General features: G+C 45.3%; 1 protein-coding gene across 1 annotated transcript; it reads right to left on the reverse strand.

The window, feature by feature from the left end:
* Positions 1-1,910: 1,910 nt before the first annotated feature.
* Positions 1,911-19,177, reverse strand: cd34 (CD34 molecule). Its single transcript, XM_076741517.1, has 8 exons — positions 18,975-19,177; positions 8,607-8,687; positions 8,180-8,448; positions 8,000-8,077; positions 5,913-6,024; positions 5,703-5,755; positions 4,986-5,132; positions 1,911-3,912 (listed from the first exon to the last, which is right to left on the reverse strand). Exons 1-8 carry the CDS (start codon positions 19,054-19,056, stop codon positions 3,721-3,723), a joined length of 1,014 nt encoding a protein of 337 aa, XP_076597632.1. The 5' UTR covers positions 19,057-19,177; the 3' UTR covers positions 1,911-3,720.
* Positions 19,178-25,046: the final 5,869 nt, after the last annotated feature.

A 25,046-nucleotide genomic window follows, 5' to 3' on the forward strand; every position in this document is an offset into this window, starting at 1 on the left:
TAATGTTGCAGATTTCCACATTTAAAATTGCATCCCAGTGTTTCAAGTCTTTTATCATGCAGCATGCAAGACTTGATGAGCTCCTTTGCTAATACTGCCTCCTGGCCACCCGACAACCTTTTCATGAACCTGAAAGTATATCAGCTTTTTAATTTCCATCTCAGGCTCACCCTGCGGACCACACCTTCTGACCTCAGGGTCCCACTCGGTCTCTTGTGTGCTCTCCTTTACCTCCCACCCTTGAATTCCACCCAATATTATCTTACCATCAATGAGTTTGGAAGGGGCGTGCTTTGGCATGGAGACGGAAAGCATGACGTATTTGGAAGCTGTAACTATGCTGAGGGGGGAGCCACCCCACAATAAAAACAACCAGCTGAGTTTTGTTCGTAATCCCAGATTCCACTGCACATACACTACTCTTGGCTGGATGGAGGAGTAGAGGGGTGGAGAAATTTAAGAGCTGGATGGGGTGAGGGATGGGAGGGGAGCAGGCTGAAGCTGGGGGACTTGTGTGACATTGAAGAAAAGCTGTGGAAGAGAAGATTTGGAGGGATATACTGTCGGGGTACAGGGGCCGATGGGTGGAAAATTTCAAGGGTCCGTTCCCTAAATGACAGATAAAACATTTTTATGGACTCGTATCTGCTATCTGACCAGTTAGATAACATTGGAGCACAATGGAGTTGAATGGAATTTACTTTGTGGTGCTCACAGAATTGAAAGATTATATCGAAAGAATGCAGCAGCATCTCTTTCCAGACACATCGTCTGCTTTACTCTGGATGATCCGCACAGCACTCTGCCAGCAGCTTCCATACTATTTCAAACGAGAGATGCAACACAAATTCAATTGAATTAATCTGCTTTGTTTTGGGCTGGTGGCAGAAAATCCACAGATGCATATCTCAAAACCAAATCAAACTATCTGCATGGCGAGATACTATTAGGGATAAGTGAGAGAATGTGGTTTTGTTTTTTTGTGTGTGATTTGAGTGAATCATCCACCCAAAGTCTGACGGAAGGGAAAGGAATGAGTAAATGTGGAGCAGACAGTTAAGAGAAAAGTGGAGTCGATATTCTGACGAGTGGAGTCTGATGGTGTCTTTAATCTAGACTCTCTGTGTAAAATAAGATCTTAGCTGAGAATTCACCTCACGGAGTTCAAGGTCAAATAGGTTGCAAATAACAGAGATGTCTGAGTGCGTACAGCAGGGTGCACGTCCGCTGGGATTTACACCTTTTAAATCTGCGCCATGCAGCAGTTGGCCAGTGTCAGATTGTAGATGACCACATTTAACGCAATATATTTATGTCTATGGTGTGTGCTTTTGGTGACGGTCGTGGCATATTGTTGTGCAGAGCGGCTCGACGGCCTTGAGGAAATATGCTGCTTGTAGGGTGTGGAAGGGGACGGGGCAGGGTAGGAATTCACACGGGTCTTGATCTTGTGATGAGTGAAGGGCGTGACAGGACGGGAAATGAACCAGTCACACTGTCACATTCAGTGGATGGCGACAGAAAATGAATTGAAAATACGTGCATGAACATGATGGACAGCCAGTGGGCTCTGAGCCGACGTGCGGCTCATGAACATGTCCTGTGCCATTTAGAAAAGACAGCTGGTGGATGTTTTCACAGCCCCACCCAAACTGTGAAAGACAAAACAGTGTGAAGTGATGTCATTACTACTGCTTATGCAAACCAGCTGTGTGACCTTATGGGCTGCACGGGATTCAAATTCAGCTTGTGTTAGAGCACAGATGTATGTATGCGCTGCATGTCTCTGTGGTTAAAAACCCCACTGCTCCCTCCGCACACTCTTAGGATTTCATTTTGGATAAAACGAGGCTGAAAACACGACAATTCATGAAAATGTAGTTTTTTGCATTTTATTTCTTCATGTTAAAACCAATTTAAACTACAGGGTGCTAGTAAAATGAAACAGTCACATTGGAATGTTAGCAATGACGTGATACAAAACTGACTGAAAGGAGGAATCAATGCAAGACATCCCATTTTTATATAGATCGGAATATTTTTCATTGTTTCAACTGAACTAAAAAACATTGCAGTTTCCTTTTATAATTAATCTCAGAACACAAAAACCCGCAGATTTGGACCATTAGATTCTTCTTTCTAACAGAAACTTGAACTTTACAGAACTTCAAAGAGTGGAACACACCACTTTTTTTGGGGGGGGGTCACATGTCAGCATCCCCATTCTATTAAAACCTATTAGAGATGACACAATTGTACCCTATTTAACTACAAAAGATAAAGGCATTGGTGGGAAATGACTGTTAGAAAGAAGCATCTAGTGGCCTTTAACACATTTCTTCACGTTGTATGACCCAGATGACAGTTCGTAAAGGTGCCACAAGTACATATTTTAGTACAACATAAGATATGAAATGAAATTCTTTGGCACATGAAAGGAAGTGTGGATACACACAATAAAAACAATGCAAAAAAAAAAAATAGGCACCATACTACACATACTGCTCAATAGAATACTGATAGTAAAAGGAGCATATACAGTATATTGAGAAGAGAATAACACTGACAGATGTGTGGACAGAGCTGACAGTAAGAGGCTCTGCGTCTGAGGTGTTTATGAGAGTGCTGGTCACACAGTCAGTCTTGTGATTTTCAGCAGTGTCTATGAAGCCACTGTAAAGAGGCCTGCTGGCCCTGTAATTGATTTCACTACACTTTTCAGTGATAGATTGCAGGATTCCTTGCGGCTACACCTCTTCAAGAAAATGGTGTGATTAAAACTTCAATACTCCTTCCTCCTCACCACGGGGACCGACTGCAACTCGGTGAGCCGTCACTTTGTCAACTGGTTTTACAAAACTGCGCACCTTTCGCAGCTAACGTCACATTCAGATTCGCCATTCTCTCACACACTTGATCAAAATCTGCCACTCTGCCCTCATCCACGCGCAGTAAGCAAGCTTAGACGCATGTGCATACAGTCCATGCACAGTACAGACGCAAGCACACGTTAACACACACACATGCGGGATTTGAAAGCAGACATACACACTCGCACACCCACACGATCAATAACTCAATCAGACAAACAAGATCAGAGCCCAATTGATTTTCTCTCTGAGAAGTTTGTAAACAGATTTCAAGGCAGTGTGATTTATCTCCTCTCTGTCTGTCATGGCTGTACAATAAACTAGGAATCTTTCATTTATGTGCTCAGGCTGTATTTACTGGTGGAGGGTTGGTGGGAGCTTTAAACCTGATGACATGCAGAGCTGTGTGTTGACAGCACATGGCTGCGGGTCCAGAGGCTGCAGTCATCATGGGAACCAGTGCTGATTAATGCTAAAAGACACTCTCTTCCCACCCAGAACTGCCCATCTCCCGTCTCTCGTTCCCAGCCTGACTGCCGTCAACAACCCAGGGACCGAGCCTTCGTCATCACCGACATCATTCATCGTCGTCGTCGTCATCAGACTAGTTTTCCTGATGTTTATTGAGGCACGTAGCCAAAGGCGGAGGCAAGGGAAGCATGAGAAGAGGAGCGCTGATGTAGGAGGTTGTTCTAGTCCCTGATGTCCACTTTGCTGTGGACGCTGTGATTGGGCAGGAGTGGATTTGGAAAGGGAGGTGAGTTTGCATAGGCGTGTGTGTGTGTGTGTGTTTGTGGATGGGTGTGTTTGTCGGGGGTAGTCCCTGGTTGGTGATTGCTTGTAGACTCTTTCACAGCTCGGTGTCTGCTGTCTTGGTAGTGGAGTGGCCGTTGGTGGGAGGAGGAGGCTGGGTCTTGGCCGCCTCAGGGGACTCTCCGTTTACGCTGGGTTTCTCCGGGGTTTCTGGTGGGGGGTTGAGGGGAGCCACGGATACAAGAGTGTTGCCCTGGTTCTCCTGATCTACTGGATAGGCCTCCTCTGCCTGCAAATGCAGCACAAATGAACAACTTGTCAAGGCTGGATTGAAACTTTCAACAACACCTGGATATCTGGAAGCTTTGGGAACCAACAGGTGGCCCCTCTTTTTTGTCTGTTTTCTGTTAAACTGCATAAATGTGTGTACTGGAGACGTGTGCTAACGTAGCAGCCATTATGGAATTTCCCTTTTTTTTCCCCCCATATATTGATTCAGTGTGCTTAAAAGAACAACAGCTTCACTGTGCTAATGTATTACATAAGTCGCTGCATAAAATAGTCTGAGGAGGTTAAAAACGAAGCATTTGATTTGTTGCCCAGATGCAGTTTTTGCATGCACAGAAAGACGTACATGCACACAGATGCATCCACTAACCCCCACACCCTTCCACTATTGCATTTAAACACACAAACTCATCCTCTAATGTGGTCTGTATCATGTGATGCAGCTGTGTCTGGCTGGTAGATGAAACAGTGAGCTTTGCAGATGAATGAGGCAGCAGAGAGCAGGGCGTGGGTCTGTGGATAACGTACACTCTCTCTGCGTATTCTCTGTGATAGCTGGCCAGCAACATTCCCTAATTAAAACATTGGCAGCAGTCGGTTCAGAGGGAAGAAAATAATGCGGTTTTGATTTCAGATGAAGTAAAACATGAACCTTGCCAGAGAAAATCCATGCATACTGTTCCTGAATCTTTAATGAGGGCTGTGATTGCAGAAACCCGCGAACACACGGTGAAAACAAATTACAGGTTGATTCTGATAAAATACACCTAGAGGTCATACGGAAGGTCAATCAGATCGGTGTTAAAAATTGAATGAAAGAACCACTTCGGGTGAACAAAATGGAATAATTGCAAACATGATCAAACTAAGCATTATGCAGTGTCTGCAGTGGAAAAGGCAACATCTATGTAATGATTTTCAATTCGCAGGCTCTGTGCTGAGCAATGTACCAGTGACAGGCAGCTCCTGTACAGCACGTCTACCAGAAAGCAAGTAAATGAGGTCCACAGTGGCAACATGCGGTGCAGCACACTGCACATCCATTCTGAACGGAGCATTTGAAAGTGTGCTTACCAGCCTCACTCCCTTGGTATCAGTCCTGCGCTGGCATTTGAAGTAACCTACAGTGATCGCGAGGGCGGCAAGCAGACCAGAGACCAGTATTCCCACAAACACAGAGGAACCTGATGATGGTGGGGTCTCAACCTTTGTCACACCCAGCTGCAAACAAGTTGAAGAGATATGAGTGAGGTCAAAAGAAGTCTGTGTGTGTGAATTTAAAACCATACAACAATCGTTATTCTTGGGCTCAATAAGAAAGAAAAACTACTGGAAAAATGACCAAGTCTAGCGCACTCAAAGCAGACAGTATGAATACTAAATACGGCTGAATTCAATCGGCAATTGACATTGTTCTCCCATAATGCAATACACTAAGGAAATGAGCCTCTCAAAGCTACAAGAGATGTAAATAAATTGTGGGTCATCAGTGAATTACAGCTCTGGACACATCTTAGAAAACAGAGAGCATTACATCTTAATGTTCAATGGGCAGCGATGTTCCAAAGCTGCACTTTGATGTTCAATACTGCACATGCATTATCATTTCCTGTTAGTATAATACGATAAAACATGGATTTTTTTGTATACTAGCTGCTAAAACAGTATATGATGATGAATAGTACATACAGTATAGAGTCAGTGTGTACTGTAGTATGGATATGGGACATTAGATAACCTCATGGGTTTCATGGTTCATATTCAAACTGGTAGCTTCTAGTGCTCTCTTACCTTTTCTTTGAGAGTTTCACCCTGGAGTGCTTTAGCCAAAGTACTCAACTTAACTGCAGGGACAATGAGTATTAGAAACACATCAGGACTTAATTTATCACAATTTTGCTGCAACACAATAACACAGTAATGCATTATAACTTTAAGTGTCACAAATAAATAAAAGCGTGCACGTGCAAGTTGCTATATGTGGATGCCATCAGTACCCACCATTATCACTGGCCATCAGCACTGTCTTGCCGTTTTGGAAGATTTTCAGATCACAGTCTTTTGCCTCGCACAAGCCCACAGGAGTCTCCTCGATGATGCGCTTGGTTGCTTCCTATAAGAAAGGATTTGTATGTCATACATACTTGTATTAGTAGTTTTCTGAATAAACACAAAGACTTCATCTTAATTTATGCAGAACGTTGCATGAAATTATGAAGGCGCATCACATAAAACAATGCTTCTTGCTATGCATATAAAAAAAAAAGAAGAAGAAGAAGAATGAGTGGGCCAAATTAAACATGAGCTTAACTCAAAATTTACAAAAGCCAGAACAAATTTCACATCGTCAGCGCGCAGCTTCTTACATGCAGAGTATAGACGTTTCATCTCTTCTGGGTGATCACTGGAGCAAACAATCAAAAGTCCTGAGTTTTCCCCGCTGACCATGAGTGCACACAGGCCTTTGTGTGTGTAATGGAGACAAAATGCAGCGGGATGAAAAAGCTGCCGACCACACCTTCTTTTTCCCACCTTAACCCCGAACTATGATATCACCTCATTGCACAACTTTGCAACTTGGGAACACTCTTCATTTTCTCTAATGTCATCCAGACAGCTCTCAGTGTTCCCAGAAGACCGCTGTGAGCAAACCCTGAATCCTCAGCTAGCTGGGAGTGGGCCCACAGCTGGACTCTGCTGCAACACCCAGATCTGTGAGGCAGGCAGGAGGAATCACTCCAGTGGAAGCGACTCTCCTCTCCATCTGTCTGTGTCACTTCTGACCCATCACATGTTCTCACTCTCTCTCAGTCCTGCGTTCATACCGCGCTTTGTTTGACCTCAGGTGGCCTCTTGCAGCCTTGGCTGGAGTTCAGATGAGTTACAGTAGGTTTGCATTTAAGTAATGTGTGTTTTTTAAATTAGTCATATTAGACGCTGCCTGTTAGAGTGGCGGATGAATTGGGGATTTACAGAGTATGAGAAAGACCTCCGTTATTTTCCACTACTTCAGAGCCTTGTTGCTTTATTGAATTTGTCTGCTTGATAGAGGCTGTTCCTGAGTCAAGTTCTTTCGTGCCATTCGCTCACTTCTGCGTAGAAAGAATAACCTCGTGCTGTTTTCGTGTTTGTGTTTGCTTCATGCATTTTGAACCAATCATCTTCTGGCTAAGGCCTCTGGCTCTGTAGTCCATGTTTAGTTTCAGGTTGAGTCAGACAGATAACTTCTGCAGATGGTCCTGGCTCTCTTAATGATGCAGTAAGGACCCAAACTGAGGCTAAACTGAAGTATGCGGACTGGGATCTGACCTGCTGCTTCGGTTCTGTTCAGCTGGACTGATATACTGTACAATATACCAACGAGTTCTGTTTGAACTTCACGTTTGCTGTGCTTTGAGGCATTGTTGAACAACTGCATACACAACTGGGATTTAACAGAGAAAGGGAAAACTACGATTATGTAATGCGAAGGCTCCAAATATGACATGTAGTAAAGTCTGAAGTATTTTTGAGGCATCTGATGTGGAAAAAAAAAACGGAAAAAAATCCCTTTGTGTATTAAAGAAAATGGAGCAACTCCTTTACTGTTCCTCTTTTTGTCTTAAGGACCCCCGAACAAGAGGGGAAACATCACCCCTCCTTGTCATTTGTCTCCTGCCAGGAACACAGTCTCAAGATTTACGACGCCTGAGGAATGTCTGAGAACAGATCTGCCTTTATCAGGGCCACGTTTCCAACTGTAGCAATTTAAAACACATTAATCTTCTTCCTCGATGTGGACTAAGCCACTTCCGCTGGACCCGAGGTGTAGATTAAGGTCTTAGCTAAAAGAACGCACCAGGAGGTAACCGGGCTCTGCTCTCTCCTCTCATTTCACTGTGGTTTGACATGTTGGATGCCAAAATCTCAACTGTTGGCACTTCAGTGCTGCCTGCGGTTGGCAGGGTGGAGAGGACGACTGTTACAAGCCAAACGACATAAAGGTGATGTAAGGATGTAGGTTTGGTGGTGGTGGATTGATACCTTATGAGAATATTTTACTTTTACGGTCATGTTGTGAGAGATAAGAGAGACACACTCATACTCACACAATCATCTGTTGTCATCTCAACCTTGACGGCATTATCTTCTGAGATTTCGCCCTCTCCGACACACCTCACGTCAGGCTGTGGAGGCAGGAAGCCAGGGCAGATAGACAAATGAGGTCAGGAGGAGACAGCACACTTTGCACATATGGAACTACAACATGGGCAAAGGCAGGTACTCACCACTGATTTAAGGATGTGGGAGTCACCTGGGACCTCAGCTGGTGTAGCCACCTCATCTCCAACACTGGGGGCGGCAGTGGTCCCAGAGGAGCCTGAATCACCTCCATCCAGGCTGTCAGGATCGAATGCAATAATGGTCGCTGCGAATGAGCTATCTCCAGGTGCAGCAGAAGGAGCAGAGTCTCCGCCAGCAGCATCAGTGGGAGCAGCACCTGCATCGGGGGCAGGGGTGGCGTCTGGAGCTGCAGCGGGGTCCGCAGCATCTGTCACTAAGCACACAATTCAAAGACAAGGCTATTACACACAGGCACATTCAGTCAAGGTCTGTCACTTGTCATGTCACTGTGGCATGATAGCCTCTCTTAGAGGGCGATATAGAGCGATATCACGTAACTGTATGTGTTTGCATGTTTATCAGGGCTCCTACCAGCACCGGCGTCTGTAGCTGGATCAACTGCAGGTGGGTCTGTGGCATCAGTGGCTGCATCATCTTGACACCTCACCTCATCTGCAAAGAAGGGAGAGTAAGTGAGACAGAGGGAGACGGCAACAAATCGACACATCTGATGAATCAGCGTTTTTTCATGCCTGCAGGATGTTATATCTTGCTGCACAAGTGTGACACAGTGGGCTTTGAGGATGTAAACAGGAAGTATAATGTTGGCGTGGATACAGTTAGTTAGCTGACTATAACTGGCTATAACTTTTTTTTAGCCTTTGCACAATTAAAAGAATGCAGAATTAGCTTTTAGCAGTGCTTGCTTGCAGTGTGCTCACAGATGTGCAGAGAGTTATCACTGGATAACTTTGATACTGAAGAAAATATAAAAACTTTCTCGGAAAGATTCTCAGGTTCTGGAGCCACAAGGAGCATCTTTTTCTGTGTGTTTCTACGCAGATTTATGGGTGTTTATTCGCGATAGACATCAGAAATAATGGTATTCTCAGGAAGTGTATAAGCCACACTGAGACTAAAAATATTAGCATCATGTCTGTGTTCAGATTTTACTGAGTTATGACTTCCCGTTGTTTTTAGAACAGTGGTGTTGTGTCGAAATCCGTTTCCTCATGGTTTGTGTTTCACCTTACCTTAACCTTACACCCAGCCTTACCTCTGACCCCGACCAATTATCTCTGCGACATCTAACCTAAGCCCTAATTCAGCTGTGGAGAGGGTGCTTCAGAGTTTAACGGGGGGAAGCACTATTTGAGCGGAAAACAGAAAAGCCGTATGGCATCTCGGGATGAAGTTTGCAGCACACACTCAGTGGAATGTTTGTGTGAATGAGGTCAGGGCAGAGGGTTGGTTTGAACAGCTTGGCCTGGTGAACCAAACCTCATGCCCAACCCAAAGATGCCAAACCAATTTGGCATGTGTTTTCAGGGGCTCGGTCTAATTAGTAGACACATATGGGCTAATTCTCACTGTCTGCAGCCTATGCAAATAAACAGCTCAGTCAAAAGGTCATGGCCTCCTCACTGCACTTCCATCCTCTGGGAGAGATCCTGTTTCTGTAATAATCTTGGGATTAGCTTGGGTGGTGCTAAGACCTTTCTGGTATAGAAAGGTTAAGAAAAGTAGGAAAGCTTAATGTGAGGTTTTTCCAGGTAAATGAACGGATGGCTTCTCCAGCTCGGATTACCTTTTGAAGTCTAAAGTCCGGTGTCACATTAATATTATGACTGTTGATCTGGCCAACTAGATAATGTCATTAGCCCGCCCTGTGCAATTAAAGGGCAAGGATTTTAATTGATGTTGTCTAATCACGCCCACCAACACACACCCACACATGCGGAACTCTTCCTGGTACGGCCATCACCCCTGCTCCCACTGCCACAGACACAAAGGAAAACAGAAGTAGCCTCAATATGTGTTTAAACCCAATCAGGGATCACGCTGCCTACCAAAAAGAGAGGTCAACAAAGACTGCAGCGATGTTCATTTTAGTAACCCCATTCATCCCGCACCATTATTTCTAAACACTCCCCTCTGCATGGAAGGAAACCAACACAGTGTGTAAACAGTTCAAACTCTGACCAAAATTGTGCCGCAATCAGGAGGAAGATGTGCTTGGTGCACCGCTGCCATTATTTACTTAATCCCCAGATACACTTATATAAATGTGGTAAATTTAGATGTTTGGTGTGTTTTCAATCCTATAAACATGGCCGCCTTTAACACTCTGGAATAAGTTCCAAGCTCCGTGCATACCGGCAAATGAGTGGCCACCATGATAGAAAGTGTCCAGCACTGCACACCAGGCGCTTTGATATATGTTTCCCTTCTGCAGCGTGTTTGATCTCGACAGTGGCGTCGACTGCCTGAACGTTGTCCAAAGCTAGTCATATGCTGTGCTTTAACTGGTGTAAGTAGGCATAAATTGTAATGTTTAACTGTGCTATTACAGCCGTCAGCTAATTGCCTTCGGCTTGAGCTGCTATGTTTAATAGAGCAATAATGTGGGGCAAAAATGTTTAGCCTCCATGCTATTGAATTAACCTTGTTCCTCAGTTTATGTCTTATAGGTATAAAGATTTTATTGGTCAAATAGTGTCTAGGGAATGTTTTTAAAGCACTTCACTGTGTAACCGGTTAAGTATTAAGTGCTGACTGGAATAAGTAAGATTATTTATGCTTTAAAGTCACCTTCCCACTTTCCCCAGTATAAATCGTTGTAGTAAAGGGTTCATTTGTTTAAACACACATGACTTGCACAGACAGAGCGCTCATGGATACAGATGCACGTGGAAGGATACATGCACACACGCCAGTCCGCTCACCTTAAACTGTCACACGCTGAAACTCTACGTTTATACACAGTAACAGTCCACCGGTGTGGACACAGACACCTCAGACAGCCGTGTGAGAAATCTCACTGTGTTTCCAGACAGGCCCCTCCGCATCAACACGAAGCCTTCGGACCTCCAGTCTCAACACAAACACAGAGAAACATACATAACTACTCCATAAACACAACTTGGGTCCCTCCTGAGAGTTTTTAAAGGGCTCAGAGATCACGAGGCCAACGCTGCAGACAGTGTAACCTCTCCTGTCCTTCGCAACTCTCCTCACTACTGAACTACATGAAGTGGATTTCCTGGCTTGGCTGTCCCCCTTGAAGCTTTCCGCCTGGGTGTTCCAGTCTTTGACGTGGTGTGTGGTGTGTAGCCACGCCAGATGTAAAGATCTAAATCATAGGTTAAAGAGAAGATACGATATGGTCTTAGGATGGTGAGTGACAGTTCAAATGCTGCATTTTTTTTGTCTGCGGTTGGACAAATCAATGCCAATTATAAGGCAGGACAAAGGCGGGTAATTCACCGGCACGAATGACAAACATAATTTGGTGGATGCATAAAGTGCCTTGCAACACCGTGCCTGCTTATGTAGTTAGCACATGTAGCCTCTGGCAAGTGCTTTGCTCTGTCTGTGAGGATTCACGGGACCACAGCTGATACTGTTGACATGCAGCTGGGATGCGCTGCAGCTACTGAGCTGCTGGTCTGCAGGCTGACCCGACTGTACTTCATGTGCTTGACTTTTTAAACACCAAGGGAATGTAAGCAACTCCTGAAGTGAGTTACACTGTTAACATATTAGATATCAGGTGCATAAATAAAGCAATCCTAGTCCCTTGGAAGATTGTCAAGAATTTCACAACTGACTGTAGTGGATTATATATGGAGAAATGGATTAAGGAAGGCCATTTCTGCAAAGACAACGCTGTATTGAATATCATCATTTACAGCTTGAATTCCAGGATCTATTCCACACTGAAAATAAATCACATTACAACGCTGAGATAGACACAAACACATAAAAATGTTCCGGAGCACTCGAGCCTTTTGGACCGATGCATGCATGAGGGACAGTGATGAGATTAGTGCAGATGTGAGGGTTGCAGGGTTGAGTTCTGTGTCAGGTGGTCAATCATATGAAAGAGAGATGATAAGGTGGAGCGGGGGACTGGGTCTTATCATCAAGTTCCATAGTGAAGCTGTTTTGAAAATCAGATCCTGCGTTTTTACATTTAGTTCAGTTTCCTCCTTTCAAACCCCCCACCCCCCGCTGGGGAAAAAGCTTTCCAGCTCCGCTTAAACACTAACAGACACACCCACATGAGCTCACAAACACACACCTACAATCACACACTGGAGAATGTGGAGTGCACAACTTTCTCTGGAGGGACTATGAAACGAAATGCTGATTCTGTGCTGGTGAGACAAGGGGAAAACACACTCTGTGCTGCTTCACATGTGGATGTTTGTTGATCTTATTGTGTTCAGTTTCAGGTCCAAACCTGCAGCACACAGCTTGATTTCAGCATCCTGAGCTGATGCTTCTCTGCTGCTGAATACCTGCTTTCCCTCTTCAGTCTGTTAGAACTACTGAGAACTACTGTATGCTTTGGGGTGGCCAGAGATCACGAAAACAAAACCTCTCTGATCATCTGACTGCTTATGTTTCTTGCTGTGTTGGGCTTGTTTTTAAAGATGTTGCCGTGCTCCGGGATCTCGGCAATGACTGTGGTGGGTGCAGTGTTATCATAACCGGGAAACATAAAACCATCTCCCCTTTTACAGGGATTTTTAGCATGAGTGCCTCTTTTTGTCTCGGTGCCATTGGACCCCGGAGTGATCCGGTTTAAGCTCAGCGAGCTCACCTTCAGAGTGGGTTGTTAACTGCACACAATGCTCTGCCTTTATCACCCTGCGCTGTGTTTCTGTTTCAAGCAGCTGCAGCCAAAACAGACTGTCCGCGTGTGTGTGTGTATGCAGACTTTTGAATAGCTCTATCTGGTCCCATGCTCAGTCACTCCTCTGTAACAGCCTTTCCCATTCGCTCTCTGAAGCAGAGCAGCTATTGTGGCTGTTGTCTTTTACCTTTCCTGCTATCCCAGCGCTCTGATTTAAGGCTGGGGCAGAGCGAGGAAATTGCTGTAGAAACAAACATGGTCACAAATGAAACGGGCTCAGCCAGAGTGTAAGCAGAGGACGGCAGCTGCAGTAGGTCTCCTCTGGGAGCTCTATCCCTCCCTGCATATGTGCTGTACTCTCCGAGAGCTGTGAAGTCTCTGACATCATGCATAAGATGGAAAATCATCAGCTCTAAATCCTGGGACCTGCGTTCGACCTCCACCCAGACCACAGAGACAACACCTCAGCTGTCCTGATGTGCCACACCCTCCTCCGCTCGTTAGTTATCCACGTCCTCTGCCTCCACAGAAGACCCCAACGTCTCCCCTCACTGCTTTCTTTTCGTTCTCTACAAGGAGAAACGCCACTTCAGCTTCAGCCTCACAGGCCCTCAAGGGAATTCTGGGATGAAGGAACCTCAGGGAGCAAATCTCACATTTGAGAAGGTGGAATCACTTAATTCATGGCAGTTTTGCCTCAAAACTGACTTGAACGATTGTTGATTTATTTTCTGTTGGTCAACTAATAGATTAATCAACTAATTGTTTGAGCTAGACGAGAAACCTGAAACTTAAAGGCTAGAATAACAGTTCCTGCACTCATACACACACTATCCTCGAGGTAATAACGTCGTCTCATATCATGCCATGAATATCATCCAACTTGTCAGGCTGCATTAAATAATAAAAAGAGCACAGCACGAACTATGGCCATGTAAACCAGATACAGTCCACTTTGCTCCACTTTATTGCTTCTCCAGTGACAATCAGGAAGAAAATATCTCACTGTTGTTGTTTCTGCACAGATGGGTGGCAAAAGTTGACTTTTCCGCTCTGCCCACACCCCTGCTGTTTACAGCCACACTAACTGTTATCACGGGGGTGCACTGTGCAGGAACTGTCCTCCGGTGGCTTGATGTGATCATTTTACTCAAAATGTTAACCCTAACTAAAACTCCTTCCTTAATGTGCACTGATAAAGGGTCAGTAAAACCAAACCAAACCCTCGAGAATGACGAAAGCAAAGAGTGAAAAGGTAACACAAAGCAGCTACTGGCCGCTGTTTTTATTCAGCCCCTAATTTACTCATTAAAATAGTTTCAGCACAGCAGTGAAACCCTAAACCTGTGTTTCCAAAACAGTCCATCCATTTTGTTAGTGGATCAGAAACTGGAAACAGCAGCAAGCTGCTCTCCTCTCCTCTCTGTGTCAGAGCCGGCGCTGGGCTGCAACAGCAGATGTCCATGGACTGATTCCAGCTGCTGGTTTTACATGAGGCTGTGTGGGGAGAGGTTGTAAAAAGATATCGAAACCTATAGCCCTAAACAACCTGACTCTGGTATGATCGAGGCAAAGGAGCCAAAGTGGGAGAGGAAGATTGAGAAATAATAGCGATAATCTGAGGGCCTTGCAGATATGGCGGTTAAATGCTGCAGTTTTGTCTTAAGACAGAAAAGACCTGCACAGAAACTGTTTATATGCACAGCACAAATGAAAAAGGTGTCCAAACACAGGACCTTCAAGAGCAGCAAGAGGGCACAGTCTTGTGTTTTCAATTAGGAAGTATAAACGACATGGCTTTTACTGAACATTAATTACCGGGAGCAATTACTCTGGCAGTCAAAAGGCCTCAGCCGAGGCTCATTAAGCGCTTTTATTCCCCAGGGTAAACAGTATAGCCCTCCATAAAGATAGCCCTGCCTTGTTATTCAACATGCACTGTGTGCTATGTTGCTTTCTGCTGGTGTTTGGCATGACATCGCCATAACCTTGGATGGATCGGCGCAGGATCACCGAGCTGCCGCTGCAGTTTTAGTTTTGAGCCGGCGTGAAAAGACAGGGGTGACACGAAGAGCAGAGGATTCTTCCAAGTTCTTGTTTTGGATTTCACACTGTAATCTTCGGGCTGCTCATTAGCCGAACACAGGGGCGATTTCGATCTGAGCGGCGATATCTGGAGTTTCTCTGCCTCAGTGCTGCTTGTCCCGCCAAATTTTCTGGGCTGAAAATGAAGGAGAAACCAGAGGAGAGGCCCTTTTTCCCCCCTCCTTTATGCTGGTAAAACCCAACAGCTGTAAAATTGCAGCAGGGTGCCAGGGGAACAAGGAACAATAAGCTCACCAGAACAGCAGTAATTGGAAAAGGAAGATTTGAATGCTAACACAGCGTCTGCTTTTCATTAAGATTGTTTCGCTAGGTAAATATTGTTGCTAGACGATGTATTTCTCCAAGTCAACTCCTTCTTCCTGGATGATCATTTAGTTGGTGGCGACAGTGGCTTTGTTTTCTCCTCATCAACATGCTTTCTTTGAAAAAGAGTTGCCTTCAAATGAAGATAACTCAGAGGGAGAAAATCCATCTTAAAATGTCCTCCTCTTGTTACTGTGATTGAGGGCGAGCAGACGAGGTAACCGGGCGGTCGCCGATGACAGGCGGCACTTGTTAGAATATTTGAATGATTTCAGCTACAGCGCGACCTGGCGCTCTCATATGTAGAAATCACTGAAGCGAACTGGCAGCTTGACAGAACACAGGCTCCAGGTTTAATTACTTTGTGAGCTCACGTGGCTCCTCAGCCATAACTTTGGGCCCAAGTGGACACACACCCTAGCCTGACATAAGACCGCTATCTGCCAAGGCTTATATAAAAGACCCCCGCCCTCCAGCAGATGACGTGAATCAAAACTTCACCATCACAACTTGGGACTGAAAGAATGCTGGTCAATAGCCGAGGGCCATGAGAAAGAGAGTGGCAATATTCTGCCATGTTTACGTTGGCAGGAGAAAGCTGCTGTCTGAGAAAGTGTTGTGCGTTTGCGTGCAGGGATTTGTGGATGCTGATTTCTGCTCTCTGCGAAGTCTGTGCTGTCCTGTTCGAGGGTTTGGTCTTGACAGTTTCTCTAACAGTATTCAGCCAGTTGTTTTGTTTCTTCTGCCTTTGAATTCAATCAGTTCAGTTTACGCCATCTTGAACGATTTGTCTCAGTGAAGGCCACTTAAGTGTGTGTTACACAAAGGATATCCACTGAGCATTGGTGGCTTTGCGCATGTGCACACACAAACACACGCAGACCAAATCTGGAATCTCCCAACCATGGGCGAATATCTCCCTGTAATGTTGTGTATTCTACCAGCGATTGTCACAGCTCATTCAGCCCTGCCCGGGGCCCCGACACAGCAACAGAAACAGTCATTGTAGACAATAAGCTGAACTGAGCAAGACGAGATGTCTCTCCCCTTCTCCGGAGCTGATTTAAAGCTCGGGTTTTCCCCTGAAATCTTGAGAGCGAGGCCGCTTATAACGTACTCCAAGAGGCGTTGAATGACATCATCCAACACTGCAGCTCATGCCCATTTCAGTGCTACATATTTGTGCGCCTGCATAACTACTGAATGACAGCCATGGGAAATGGGAGCATAAACCTGACGTGTTTGCCAAGCAGTGCGGGTGATTGGCACGCTTATGTGTGACAAGGATGTTTGCTCTGATAAACACAGTTAAACCCATCCACTAATCGAGTGCATCAAAGGCTCTCATCCTGTCTCTTTTACATCCCGCCCTCCATCCACTCAGCGCTCTGCTTTTGTTTGTCTGGCTCTAACCAGCGAATGTGACATCTGTCTGCTGCAGATGTTATTAACTGAGTTTTGGATACGTACACACAGCAGGAGTTAATTGCTCTTTTCAGTGACTTTCGCCCTGCAGTACGGCATTACGACACATATTCTGCCCAGCTAATACTGAAAATGGACTCGTCTTTTTCCATAAGCAGCACTGCGTCATGTCTGATTCCATAAATATGATGCTGGATGAGCGGTGAGTCCAAGGCCTTGAGATGAGTTTGCTGGTTTCCATGGCTTCCAAATATCAGACAAAGGAAGAAGATTTAATAGCATGTTGTGCACAAATGCTGTAAAGCATGTTTTTAAGACAGACCTAGGATCAGCTGCCTCACCCATTTGCCACCAAATCCGATGCAGCACTGATAGACAACAATTCCGCACTGAACAAGACACAATAAGGCCGGAGCTGTGCAGATTTTTCGTTATGCAGATCAAAGCAGCCATAATGGAGCATGAAACAGTAAAGCTGTCTGCTTCTTTTAATGAATATTGATGGCATCGCGGCCAGACCTCTGACCCATATACCGCTGCAACCGCATAGTCTTATATTGTCAAAAGAGTCAATGAGGAGACTGACTGTCTCTTGTGACTTGGCTGGTGGTGCGAAATGTATCAAAACAAAAACAGGATTAGCCTCACGAGTGTGCAGCTGATCGACGCTGTACAATTAACCGCTGCATACGCTTAAGTGAGAGCCTCTCCATTTTTGTTTTTTGGAGCCACATGTGAGCATGCCTCTGCAAATTCACACCGCCGTGCCAGCTGGACACAGGTGTCAACAATGTAGCAGGTCTGTGTGATTGGAGGACTGCTGTTAGATGTGGTAAAGGATGAGGACGGGTCAGCAGACTTGGGACAACACCCCTGTGATATTCTTAAAGTAGAACTCAGAAGCTGTCTGCTAAAACCTAAAACAGAGGCAGGAGAATTGTGCTGATGTAGGATCCTATTTCAAACAGGTAATCAAGATAATTAAATTGGCATTATGCAAATATGGCAAAAGGCGAGATGGTCTGTAATCGTAATTAGGAATGTCTGAAAATCCTAATTATAGTGATAATAAGATCATGAAATAGCTGTTTTTCAATCAACGGCCATAAACAAAAAATACATGGTTGGTTATTAGTCATGTTTTCAAGTGTTGTCCCTGTTTTGTGGCTTTCATTTCTTGGTGGGGAGTGCCCACAGTAATTAGATTTTCATGTAAATCTAATTACCATCTGTTAAGCTGCTGATGCAGCCGGTATGCGGTGTGCCTTTTTATTGTGCAAACGACGAACATGTTCCGCCGTCTCATGATCTTTTCCCCTTTTAAAGCAAACCCTTAGTTATTTTCATCAGACCGGGATACTCCTCCTCGAGCTTCCCAAGGTCACTCCGAACACTGACCGCCCCTGAGCCCAGAGATGAGGCCTGATGCTTCTGCAGAAGTCGTTACGCTGGGCTGAACTAGAACTAGTCCTGCCTTACAACCAGCGAGGCAGCAACACCATCCAAGCCATACATCACCCTGCAATTAGCATCAGGCCTCAGACTGACTTGGAGTGGACGGCCCAGCGAGTCCACACACATCCACGTGATCCTACGCACACACAGAAACACAAACACGCTTCTCCACAATCTGCAGGAAACACAGATGAGGGAACTATTTTTGCTCCCTGTTGAATCCATGTGTTATGTGGGCACTTTATGGAGCGCACACGCTGCTCGCACACACACTCATATGTACGTGAAATTTTTCTAACTCACCGCAGTAACAGTCAAGGTGTGTATGCAACAGATGGGAGCAAACTGCTCTTATTTTTAAAGTAAAAATTCATTTATCTCTTTGGAGGCTGCTTTAAATCGGTTGCACACATCCAAACACACCAGATGCCCTGCAGGATGTAAAGCATAATTATTCTCAACTGCAACTTTCCACTCCTGAGCAGACCCTTTGTGTCTGCAGCCACCCCGCCGCTAACCATGCCTCTCTGCATCTGTGTGCAACCTCGTGGTAGAACACATCAAAGCAACCCCTCCCACCGCCAACTAGTTTACAAAAAGCCACCGTTGATGTTGATGTAAACACACTGATGTACGACTGCTGCTGCTGTAATGTTAGAGACTGTTGGAGACCAAAACAAAGCAACGACAAACGAGCCCATTTCCACATGTATGACTCCGTGTGGATAGATAACTTTTTAAGCAGAGAAGAAACACTGAACTTACTCAAAGCTGAACAGAGTATTGACAGTAATCTTAAAAGTACTCACTGCTGAGCAACAGAGCGCAGAGCACCAGAACTCCAGCCATCCTTCTCCAGAGCCCATTCATTCTCCACATGGGTGCAGCCATCCTCTCTGGTCAGACTCAGCAAGCCGGCGGGACTGTGTGTGAGAGTAAAAAGTGTGATAAGTGATAATGAGTGAGTGTGTGAGGGCCGGGGGAGTTGGGAGTTTCCTGTGAGGTCTAAGTGAGCGGGACAGACAAGCCAGATAAAGCCCGGCTTGTGTTCTGCTGCTCTTTATACGGCCCCACTCCTTTGGCCTCTCTCTCTCTGCTCTTTCCACTCCCCTTTTCTAACTGCCTGCCGTTAACCCGTTTCCCCCAGCGCAACTGTCCCAGCCTCCTCCCATGTCCCTGTGTGTGTGTGTGTGTGCACATGTGCAGCAAGCACCAGAGCGAGGCAATGACATGCTAGTGGGTGAAACTTTGTCCTTATTGCAGGTTTGTGCATGAGTGGCATAACTGTTTCTGCAATGCGGCGGCTGTGGTTACACCTCAGGAAAGATTTCAGGTGATGCTTCAGCAGACAAGGTGCACAAAAGCTGTTTTCAGTGGAAAAGAAAGCACACGCCGGCTCAAAACGTACAGATTCAGTGCTTGAAAATGTATTAAAGAGGACGAGTGTGTCCTGATTCTGTTTTTTGAAGATGCACCTGGTAAACAGGAAGCACCCCTCCTGCCTGCTACATGTTGTGTACGTAGCTGAGAGGCCTGTAAAAGCACATGGCGTCACACACAACGCCTGGCCCCGGATTTTGTGCGTCCCTGGACAGATGACTAACAGCCTATAGTGAGTCATCCACTGAACCGCACAGGCACACATGCACGCTTCCATGTACTGTACACACCTTTTCTCAAATGCCGCGGCACGCACACACATGCGTGCTGACATCATAGACAAAGCACACATGCTATTTCATAATCACACCACATCAGCAGAAAATGACAAGCTGCTGCGCTGATGTGCGTCTGGTTGTAGCGTAGCGCGATGCTGGGTGTTCACCGCTCATGTTCGCTAAGAGATGTGCTGTTCCAGTGATCCTGGCAGGCCACATCTGGAAGCACTGCAGTCCCACCACTGGGTTTTTGAGGACTGCCTGGAGACTTGCTTGTCAAACAATGCAACCATATGAGGCTGAATTAAGCCAAGATCAGGCTGGTGTCTGGGAACAGGCACGCCTGCTGGTCACCCTCTCTGTTTCAGACCAGATGCTTTTGAAAATTACAGAAAGGGGCCCTTGAAATCACATCCACAGTTAATAAAAGCCAAGCTATGATTTAAAAGATTTAAACGCTTAAACAGTCGTTAAAAAGAGACAAGACTTGAAAGTTCAGAATTTGAATTTGTGAAAAAACTGCTTTGTACATAATGTTTGTACTCATATTTGCAATATTACAAAACTGGCTGGGAGTCAGTTCGCTCCTTTCAGTGATTCAAGTGGGCTTTTTCAGATTTATATGCAGGGATTAGTGACACTATTTTACCAGAAGAAGCATCTAAAACAAAACAGCTCAAAGCCAAACAAACCAGAGTGGCAGGAACTAATTAAGAGTCAAACAATTGTGTTGTGTGACCGTCATCAGAAACTATTAATTTAATGAATTAAAAGGCAACATATTAAACAGCTGTCATTTAAAATCTGCTTCACGCTGGAAACGACGTCCTTACTCTAGTGATTAAAGCTCAAAAGAAGTCGAAACAAACATAAAGAAAGTGGATATAATAATATTTAAACTTAGGCTGGTGGGCATGCCAATGTGTAGAAATTTTCTCTGATCAAAGTCATCACGAAGGGGCGGAGCTTCCCAAACTGAAATAAATGAACATAAATTAACATGATGGAGTGAAACCCTCATCGAAAAAGGGCTGCAAACTGGACAAAGCGATATAAATATTCACCCTGTTTTCGCATCTTCCAGCATCTCCTCTGGCGTGGTGTTTGTTTGTACAGTGCAGTTAACACTTCTGTGAACGTGAAGCACATGTCTGTTTACAGCTGAAGAATCCTGATTAGCCGAGCCTGGCAGGGGAGTATTTCTGGCAGACTTAACTTCTATCTCTTTCTCCCTTCCTTCCCTCCCTTTAGTCACCCTGCCTATCTTAACATTACACTTATTTTGGTTGAAATGCACAAAGAATCTCTGTGCAGCGAGGGGGCGGGGGGGCACTGCCAGGACATCATGAGGTTCAGCACATGGCAGCAGAGAATCTGACCCTCGGGGGACCTGTTTGGGTTTTTTTTTTTTTTAAAGGAGGTTTTGGTGTATTTTGAGTCTTACAGCCAGCTGGATGGAGCTATCACAGGAGCGTGACTGACATGTGACTGTGCAGGCTAACAGGCATGAATATGGGGGCAATATTGGTTACATTAAAAGCTCACATTTTACGAAAATGCATGAATTTGAGAACACTGCAAGAGAGCCAGTAGCTAAGTTGCTGCTGTTCCCAATAATAGTCCTGATGGCGGCCTTATTTCTCCTCATCGGTCTCCCTGCCCTGGGTGGTATCCTTCTTCTTTAATCTACTGCTGTACTGTGGCACAGCATCTTATGCTGTCTCTAAGAGGCACTAAACCTGAAAATAACGGAATGCTAGCTTTTGTAAACCTGCCATTTTTTGTGTGGTTAATATTGTTGATTCTCCTTTACTTTTAAACTGTGAAGAAGTGATGAGAACATAACGACATTATGCCATTCAAAGAGCTCAAAGTGAGGTCGTGTGGGGCAGCATATCTGGGATCCGTACCACAATAATTCCACCAATCTCTCAAGATAAAACTATAACAAACTGCGGATTAGTGGGAGTGTGGATTAGGAGGCTGAATGCAGCGTTTGGAGAGACTTCCCAGGCGTGGACATCAGTAATGATCTGACCAATGGAGTGGAGGAAACAATGAAAAATCCTCCTTCTCCGTACGATGACACTGCCGACGCTTCTCCGATCAGGCTGATGGGCTCCTCTCCTCCCTCGCCATCCTGTTGACCGACCCATCTGTCGCCACTCCCGCGTCTAAATTCCTCTTCTGTTTCCTGACATTCTCCTGGTGCAAGATGAGTCCTAACAGCCAGGCATCCACCCTGCCCTGAGTGTCCAGGAGCGTGCAGACAGACCCAGCAATGACCCCAAAACCGATGAAAGACAAACACGGAAATGTATTTATATTCACCCTTAACCCTGCTGCTTGTGGTATCTTGATGCCCTTCCTTCCACGGCTGTTACACAAGACCGTGTGAAACGGCACCGACGCGGCCAACTGTTTCCGCAGCAGCACCAGAATCCAGTTTCTTACCATCTGTGTCGAGAGAGCAACACAGGAAGACACAATGGAGGCAACAGTTTAGTGTATCACAACAGCCAGGCCTCTGCTGAACACGAGAGAGATCAGTGGAGAGCACGTCCCTCACCCTCAGCTCTGAGGTAGCTCAAATGAGCCGCAGAGACAGCTTTCAGGAAATGATGTCACCATAACATTATCTCAACGCCGCTGACAGGTCCAACTGAGGAAAACAGACTTCCAGAGGCAAACAGTTAACATAACAGAGGCCTCAGCCTCTTTTGTTAACAGATCATGTTCCGAGAAACCCAAAGAATGTCTCTGTGTAAACACAATTTTCACACAAAGTCCTGCCGGATACGTCCTGCAGGAGGAATAAACTGAATATCTGGTGAACGGTTAGTTCTGATATGCACGACCTGCTCGCTTTATTGATTGAGAGGTCTGCGTCGCTGTACTTTCCAAAACACCAATGCGAGCGCGATGCCAGAAATCCTCCCTCTCCCTCTCCTCCCACCTTTAAACTCTCCTTCGTTCTCTCCGCTGCCTTGATGCCGTACAGATGTTCTTCTTTAGCACTCCCCTCTGGAGGGAGCCTACTCCTATTGTTCATAAAATCAATCCCATGGTCCCAGCTGACCCAGCCCAGCGCGCAGAGCACGCACGTATACTATGTGCAACAGTTTCATGAGCAGACCATGATGCACGCTCAGTCTTGGACACATGTTGAGATCCATAGCGTTGTGAGGAACCAGTCATCATAGCCACAATTGCAAATTTTTTGGGGGAAAACCCCTGCTCAGAGGAGAGGATGTTAACAACAGAACTCTCACACATCCCCCTCTTCCTTCTCTCCTTCCCAGTGTCCTCTTCGTCCCCAGCCTTCTCGTGTCCTTTCCCTTGTTTTTTTGAAAAGGGCAAACTCCACAGGCCTGTAACTAGCCCTAATTGGCTCTGATTGGGTGGCTCGGTAGACATCTTGAAGCGATTTATGCTCAAGGTTGAGAGGGTTGTGAAGGTTTGGGAGCGCTCTGGGTCTCGGAGATTCTCATTCATAACCCCAGGAGCTTTAAATCTCCGATCCAGACTTTCTTTGAGTGTACCTATTATGGGTCTATGCATATTGATGCCGAAGAAAGCACTTGCAGAGAATGAGACCAAAGCACTCGGTGCTTCAAAAAGCATTTCACAACTCGTATTTCACCGCCACATATTTTTGATTTGTAACTCCAGTTTTTCCAATTATGTTGAGCAATCACTTATTTGTCCTTAATGTCCAAGTTATATAACTTTTCTGACTTGCAACAACAGAAAAAAAGAAAAAGAGGGAGAAGAACAAAGAACGCGAGCGTTCAACCATCTCATTTGCATCAGTGCTATTCGTGCAAACTCTTTTCATTGTTCCTGTTCCTGAAATGTTTAACTTTCAGGACTTTTCTTTCATCCATCACAACAAAGAAGCACCACCAGGCGAGAGCGCCCCACTACAGTATTGGCATCCTGTAAGTACATAATAAAGTGTGTGTGTTCTGGCAGCACATGGCCAGATAAGGTCTGCAGGATTAATTCATTAGCGTGCCGGCCGCCCAGATGGCTCTCATTACATGTATCTGTTCGATCCATCTCTGGAGTACTTTCACATAAGTCAAACTGTCGGCAGTAATAGTGCTCTTTGAGTGTAAAACTTGGAAATTCTAGCCAGTTGTAACAGTTTTGCCAAAGTTTGATACTGACAGACATTGTGCTCTCCAGCGTCCCCATTAAAATCTACATAAAGCTCAGATGCAACTTTGCCGAAACAGACGTTTTTATTATAAACTAGCTTTACCATAAGATGAAAGATAAGACTTATCTACTTAATATTATTATTCCACTCCTAATGAACTGTTGAAGGCAGGTTTTGCATGAAATTAGGAGCTCCGAGCTCCTAATTTTGTTCCTGTAATCCTGAAATTTGACCATAAAGCTCTTTCACACAGCAAACCATGAGATGGCACTGCAGGACCAGGCTTCTCCAGCCACCCCAGCCTGCAACAAAGGGAAAATGGATTTCTGAATGACTCAACTCTGCACTCTTGTGGCAACAGAAGAAAGTAAAGCTATCCTCTGGAGTTACAATTCTTGCCACAGAAAACATATGGAGTCGACTAATGCCGTGCCATGACCCTGTCAACATGTCATAAATTGAGGTAAAGACGAAAGCCAGAGGAAAATATGAGAACATGAGCAATGCATGCCAGAAAGGGGGGGGGGGGGGCAACAATCGTAGTATTGTGAGGGACCTTGAAGGAAACTTAAAAGCCAACGGGTAAAGGAAGATGGCAAATGAAAGAACAGCCTCAGACAACATGCATCCAAGATCAGATCAGACAGCCTACAGACTTCATGATGCAGACCTTCCCATTCAATAACCCACCATAAAACGGCCGGAGTGTTTTTGGGCTATGGTGATGAGTGGATGAGATGGGGTGTGTGTGTGTGTGTGTGTGTGTGTGTGTGTATTTTGAAGCATGGAGCTATACACCTCACCCCAGTCGTTCTCTGAAGTGTTGCTCTGGGCTCGTCGGGAGACGCTCAGGTCCTCCACATCAAATATTCATTTCACAGAAACTCCTAAGCCTTAAATAATTCTCAAAGAAGTGTGCCGAAAGCAAGCCCTTGCTATCCCAGGCACGTTTCTATCTGGACAATGGATTCAAGGGAGCATGAGGATGGAGAAAGGAAGGGAGGGGGGGGCGGCAGAGAAAGAGAGACAGTGAGTGGGAATTGGATCCATTGTATGGG

Source organism: Chaetodon auriga, chromosome 10, assembly GCF_051107435.1.
Source record: "Chaetodon auriga isolate fChaAug3 chromosome 10, fChaAug3.hap1, whole genome shotgun sequence".
NCBI classification, from domain to species: Eukaryota; Metazoa; Chordata; class Actinopteri; order Chaetodontiformes; family Chaetodontidae; genus Chaetodon; species Chaetodon auriga.